The sequence below is a fragment of the Eufriesea mexicana genome, unplaced genomic scaffold (assembly GCF_001483705.2).
Source record: "Eufriesea mexicana isolate 0111107269 unplaced genomic scaffold, ASM148370v2 scaffold422, whole genome shotgun sequence".
Taxonomy (NCBI): domain Eukaryota; kingdom Metazoa; phylum Arthropoda; class Insecta; order Hymenoptera; family Apidae; genus Eufriesea; species Eufriesea mexicana.
The window spans coordinates 9,833-16,736 of record NW_016908602.1 but is presented as its reverse complement, the minus strand read 5'-3'; the positions used below and the strand labels follow the sequence as shown (position 1 = coordinate 16,736).

Here is a 6,904-nt window from a genome sequence, read left to right as displayed (position 1 = left end):
TGCTGACTACTGCATCAGATCAACGTATATATGTCGGTTGTCGAATATAACGAACGTATGTGTCGGAATACTTTCGAGAACGAGCTCAAGGATGAAATAGAGAACTGTCCGCTGGAAGTGCTTACTCCTTGGAATTTTCGTGCACGCTTAACAGCTTCGATTACAATAAGTTCTTCCCACGGGCAAAGTTTGCAAATGCCAGTCCATAGCTGGGCAGAAAAGTTGGCCAATTTTATTACAGATACCTTAATAATCTAATTTAAACTTAAACCCGATTGACGTTCGTCTAACTTAATTAAAACTTTAATTAGTCGATCAAACTTAAGAATATCCCACTACTTTTTTCCCTTGTCCGAGGCGGTAGCGCGAATTTGCTCCCAACCGTCGGCGAGGCCACGGGAACGAGGAAATTCGGCCAAAGTGAACTCCGTCAGAGGTTCCTAACGCGATTCCCTCATTCGACGAGGAAAACCGGGGAAAAAATTTTCCTAATTCCGGACACGCATAAGCATAACTCCGAACGAGTTGATTATCTCTTCCTCTGACCGCCATTCGCGCAGAATTCGCGTAGCCAGTCGCAGGCAAGCTTCTCTTCTTTTGCCACTCGGTGAAGAGCTTCTCTAAAATTTATTCGCACTCCGGAACCCCTAATCGCGTTCTCCAGCGAGACGCATGCATACGTAACACGCCGAACACGGTTGCTTCGTCGGGATATTTCTTCCAGAGGGACTTCCTCCTCGCGGAGGGATGGAAACATCGCGAAGTGGAGCGGCGAGGAGAGGGGCGGAGAGGGGAGGAGAAGGAAAGAACGGACAGGAAACGACGAGGGCTGGAACTTTCCGCCCGGCGCGGAGGAACTAGCCAAACCGAAACTTTCCGTTCGAACATCACCATCGTGACTTTTCCCAAAGCGTCGCGATCGTGGTCTCTCTCCATTTTTTTCCTCCTTCCCCTCTACGTCCTCGCGAGCTTTTTCGAGACTTTCGCGGGCTTTGCGAGGAAAGTCAGTCGAAAATCAGCGCCAACCGCCGGGACTCCCGCGGTCGCTTCTCGCTCTCTTCTTTCTCTCAGCGACGAACCTCGCTTCACCCTTAGCCGCGGATTAAAGTATCGACGACACCAGCCGCGTCTGAATAATTCAGCACGAAAGTTTTAACCGCAACCGAGGCGAAAGCTCTTCATGGTTCGACGCGAATCCTCCGCCCTTCCCCAGTGTGTCGTCGACGGCACAGCGTTTGGAAACGATCGAAACTCGATTTCTGTTGCAGGATTAGCGCTGATGAAGATCGTCGAGGTCTACAAGGAGATCCAGGAACAGGAGATGAATATCGTGAGTACCTTGCATTCTTTTTATTCGCGATATGGTCACCGTGATCGAAGTCGTTACGAAATTTGAGATATGAGGAGGGACTGGCGAATTTTTTCATCCATTTTGCATGGTCTTCTTTCTGGCTATGTTATATTTTTATGAATCCTGTTTCCATTAATTCCGAGCTAATCGATTAATCATTCTAAATATCGACGACTATGGGTAGAGTTACAATATTACAATATTACAATATTACAATATTACTCCATTTCAAATATCAAACTATAATTCTTCGAGGAAATCCAAAGCTCCTGAAGGCCTCAGTTAAATTCTTTCATCGTCCATTTTACCCTGACCCTTTTTTAACTTTGTCATATTTTTATCAATTCTGATTCCATTAATTCGGAGCTAATCGCGTTAATTATTTTAAATATCGACGACTGTAGATCGTGTTATGATACCACGTGAAATAAAATTCACTTGGAATAGCAGATCTCGGCCCTAATCTTCGAAGGCCCGTGCTCGCGGAGGTACGATAAATTATTTAGAACAACCTGGCCAATCTGCCGCGATACATCTTCCAGCCCGTAACGGAGTACTTTCACACCCCTGTGTAGATCTACCCCGATAAATCGCGGCGAATATCGCAGCCAGCTTCTAAAATCAAACGGTGAATACTTCATAAGGAGCATCCACGGTTGAACGAGCATCCGTAACGAGCTTCAGGACCCTCGATCCCGAAGACGCGAATAAATCGTCTCCGGCTGGTCGCGCGATGCCTGTTCTGTTCGCGATCGAATTATTTAAATAAACGACCGAGCCTGACGCAATTAAAAGTAGGGAAGATTTATGCGGGACGCGCGAGAAGCTGAAAATGCACGGGGCGGTGAATTCGTGACGGGAGCGAAGTTCCAACCCCGTCGGAATATTAATTGGAAAGTTAAAAGAGAGTTTTGGTCATTTACTCCGTCTCTGTCTCTCCTCCCATCCCTCTAATCACCGACTGTGTTCTCCCTTTATCTCGATCCCGTTTCGTCGCTATCTTTCCTCCCTTTCGTCCCTTCCGCGAGAACCACCCCCGACCACCCTCGCGCGTTCCTTCGTGTCTTTTTCTATACGCCCGTTCAGAAACACATGGAAATCTCTTTGATCCTTGCGCGACCCCAGGCTGCCTCCGGGGTGAGATTACACACCTGCAGACGTCGCTTTTGAGGGTGAAAATTCGTTCCAGCCATAACGACATGTTATTACGATTTCGCCCCGCGGACAGCGATACGGGCTCCCGTGTTTTTAAAATGCCCCTCCGCGAGCATTCGGCCGAGGAGTACAGACATCAGACGCGATGGAATTCAAACTGTCTCGGACAACGACGGCTAGGCATTTGGAGAACCGCGAGATACTGGTTGGTCCAAAATTCACGCGAGATTTCAATTTTCCGCCATTTGCGTGACAAAGTGGGAGAAAAAAGGCAGCGTGACAATTGACAGTTCAGGGTTATTAAAAATGGAGCTATATTAATCGTTCGACCATCATTCTCACCCTCGCCAATTGGTGGATTGCTACATGAAGGAGGTTTGAGGACTTTCTGGCAAGCCCTTGGTGAATCATCGACCTCTCATAAATACAATAGAAGTCCCTATGCCACCTAAACGTGCTCGTCTAAGGCAGGGCCTGCTAAGGTAGCCTTACTGATGAGTCCACTAGCAGGTCTAGTTACTAGCATCTCTTCCATTTCCCTGTCCTTCTTAATCTATCATAGACGACCAAGATACCAACAGGCCAGCATTAATAGGAACACTAGACCATCAGTAAAAACAACGGAGACAAGAGTCAAGACTGAGCGTACCAAGGAAGACCCCGTCATAACAAGCCCCACATATCTATAACCACTAAAATAACAGATTTGACGTTAGAATTCTTGCATGTTAGAATCCATCACGTTTGATTCGTAAAGAAAGAATTATCCCTCTCGCAAACTCGGTTAAATTCCACCGAGCATTTATCTAAATCGCCGATTTAGACACGAGACACGAGCATCTACACCCCCTAAGTCCCGTCGTCGGGGTATCAGAAAGTACTCTGGCTTGCATTTCAATGACAATACGCCGTAAAGATCGTTCCGCCCCTAAACTGTTCCCTTCCAAAGCGGTGTTTAAAATCCGCGCGAACCCTTGCCCGTCGAAATATATTCCCGCCGCGTGATCCTGTTCTCCTTTATGGCGAATATTCCCAACAATGATCCCCGGGCCATTATGAACGATCCTCCGTGGCGGCGGCGGTCGTCGCTGCTGGAATCGTTTTCCAGCGAACGTTAAGGTCCCGAAGATTGAGCCCCTTTGATCCCTCGCTGCTATACCGGTTTGCAGCAGTGCGTCTTTCGAAGCGAACGAAGAACAATGTTTCCAGCAATAACGAGCTGCCGTTATTGCGCGAGAGATTTCGCGGAATTGCGACCGCCATACCATCCCGGAGAACTCGTACTTCCTAGGCCATCCGCGGACCCCAGTCCCCGGATTCGTCCCAACTAATTGTTTCTTACGTGACCGTAGTCGATAACTTCCGCTATCAGGCTTCGGAAAGTAATCGTTTCCTTTCCCAGCTTCGGTTGTTTCCAGTTTTATAGCCTTCGAGGGCCTCGAGATTGGGCGATTTCGGATGATTTAAGGGGTGTTCCCACCCGCGAGATAGGGCAGGTTCGTGGAATAATCGTTGACATCGGACAGATAGGAATTCGTGGGATATCGCGAGATTTCGAAGAATTTGGAATTCTCCAACCGTGCTCTCTCGGATAGGAAGGATCCTCGAGCGACGATAAATCCGAGCAAGGAGTTAGAAGGAACTCGGTTCCTCGTGTTCAACTGCATTCGTTATTTTTGCGGAGGATGTCGGGATTCTTCTACACGGAGTCGTTGACAATTTGATCGCCCCGGTTTGGCTGGAAGTGCCTCTGGAGATAAGACAACCGGTGACTACTTTCTGAAGTTTCCTGGTAAGTCCAGGAACCTTCTGTATTTTACTTCAATTCCTGCGGATCGTTCGATCTTTGAAGTCCACTAGAGACGTCTCCTCTGGATTATTCATTTGTTTATATTCAAAAAATTCGTGAGGAATTTCTGATATATATACCTTATATAAACTGCTGTCGACAACGTAGGCATTAAAACCATGATCGTTATATCATCATCGAATATTATACAAATTTTAGAGCACAGTGTTCAATCTGTATGCATTTACATTAGCTTAGGATTGATTTTAGGCCAAAAGAAATAGAGCTGTAGAATAAGGACTTAAAGGACTCAGGAAGTGTCTTCTATGACTTGATGCAGTACCAAGCAGAGTTAGATTATTAGAGTTTTCGTATGTTATAATATTTATTGTATTAAACAAGTCTCTGTACCCAGGCAATTCATTTGTACACACTCAAAAAATTCGTAAAGAATTTTTAATCATCCCTGATATACACCGCTATCTTCAACGTCTTCATCGGAATTGCGATGGTTGTATCATCACAGTCGCCATATCAGTCAGTGTACTATAAAAATTTTACAGAATAGTGCTCTATCTATATACGCCCACATTAGATAGAAGAATTTTAGGCCATCAGAAATAGATTTGTTAGAATCAGAACCTAAAGAACTCGTAGTTTTGGTATCGGAGGAAGGGTCTCTGACGATTGAATTATTTTTCTTCTATTATTATATTTACTACGTTAAACAAGTCTCTCTATCCTCATATTGATTTTAGGCCAAAAGAAATAGAGCTGTTAGAATAAGGACTTAAAGGACTCAGGAAGTGTCTTCTATGACTTGATGCAGTACCAAGAAGAGTTAGATTATTAGAGTTTTCATATGTTATAATATTTATTGTATTAAACAAGTCTCTGTACCCAGGCAATTCATTTGTACACACTCAAAAAATTCGTAAAGAATTTTTAATCATTCCTGATATACACCGCTATCTTCAACGTCTTCATTGGAATTGCGATGGTTGTATCATCACAGTCGTCATATCCGTCAGTGTACTATAAAAATTTTACAGAATAGTGCTCTATCTATATACGCCCACATTAGATAGAAGAATTTTAGGCCATCAGAAATAGATTTGTTAGAATCAGAACCTAAAGAACTCGTAGTTTTGGTATCGGAGGAAGGGTCTCTGACGATTGAATTATTTTTCTTCTATTATTATATTTACTACGTTAAACAAGTCTCTCTATCCTCATATTGATTTTAGGCCAAAAGAAATAGAGCTGTTAGAATAAGGACTTAAAGGACTCAGGAAGTGTCTTCTATGACTTGATGCAGTACCAAGAAGAGTTAGATTATTAGAGTTTTCATATGTTATAATATTTATTGTATTAAACAAGTCTCTGTACCCAGGCAATTCATTTGTACACACTCAAAAAATTCGTAAAGAATTTTTAATCATCCCTGATATACACCGCTATCTTCAACGTCTTCATCGGAATTGCGATGGTTGTATCATCACAGACGTCATATCCGTCAGTGTACTATAAAAATTTTACAGAATAGTGCTCTATCTATATACGCCCACATTAGATAGAAGAATTTTAGGCCATCAGAAATAGATTTGTTAGAATCAGAACCTAAAGAACTCGTAGTTTTGGTATCGGAGGAAGGGTCTCTGACGATTGAATTATTTTTCTTCTATTATTATATTTACTACATTAAACGAGTCTCTCTATCCTCGTAATTCACTCGTATATGTTTAAGAAATTCCCAAAGAATAATCCAGTCACAGAAGTCTACATTGCAAATAATTCTTCCAGTTAATTCTAGCAATTTTCCCCGTCGCGAAACGCGGATAGCTAATCCGATGTTCCTCGGCCAGGGGTTCGATCCTTCCACCCCTGTGCGCATTTCACGCATGCCTTCTACCGTTTAATATTTTCATCCCGCGTTCCGTACATATGTCTCGTTCCCTGTATTTCCTTTTCCCGGAATTCTCAGCGGGCCCTCCTCCGACCCCAGGACCGCTTCTACCACGCCGTTGCACCTCACTGTATTATAGGAAACGCGTATCCGAAGCCATTCACGCACGAAAGGTCGTTGTCTCAGGCCAACGCGCATACAACGTTTCTCCATCCCCGTTTCCGTGCTTTCTTCGCCCCGCTTTCTCCGCCCCCTTCGACCCCCGCGTTCACCGGGATTACGTCAGACCTCGGTCTCGTCTGGCAACATTCGCGAAGATGTCCTTTCGCGCCAATCCACCCCCGGTCTTCTCGCACCTCCTTCGAGCTTCGCTGCCAAGCCTAATCGCGCGGAAATATACAGTGGAAGAACAATTTGGTCCGGCCGTTGAATCAGGTTTTATGGGTCTAAAGATGAACGTCAGATGGGTCGATGGGGGTGGGGAGACGTTTAAAGTAACGAGATTAGAGTTGCGGTCCACGAGGTTATCAGAAGCCGCGACTGCCATAAAATTCGCAACATTGGAATTTGCGCAACGAAATAAAAATACAGGATGCTTTCATTCTATGGACTGAAATCGGTTCCATTCTGTTACCCCCGAATCCACCCGCTTTTAATAACCGCTCGATATAGTTCGCAGCTAACGAGCCTGAATTCTTGAAAT

At 44.6% G+C, this 6,904-nt stretch overlaps 1 protein-coding gene across 1 annotated transcript in view; it reads left to right on the top strand.

The window, feature by feature from the left end:
- The window catches only part of LOC108545449 (brain-specific angiogenesis inhibitor 1-associated protein 2-like), a gene marked incomplete at its 3' end in the record, with an annotated part of 217,061 nt that extends 215,731 nt beyond the window's left edge, over positions 1 to 1,330 (top strand). The window contains exon 5 of the mRNA XM_017897072.1: positions 1,269 to 1,330. Coding sequence (XP_017752561.1) covers positions 1,269 to 1,330 — 62 coding nt within the window. The remainder of the gene's footprint in view (positions 1 to 1,268) is intronic.
- Positions 1,331 to 6,904: the final 5,574 nt, after the last annotated feature.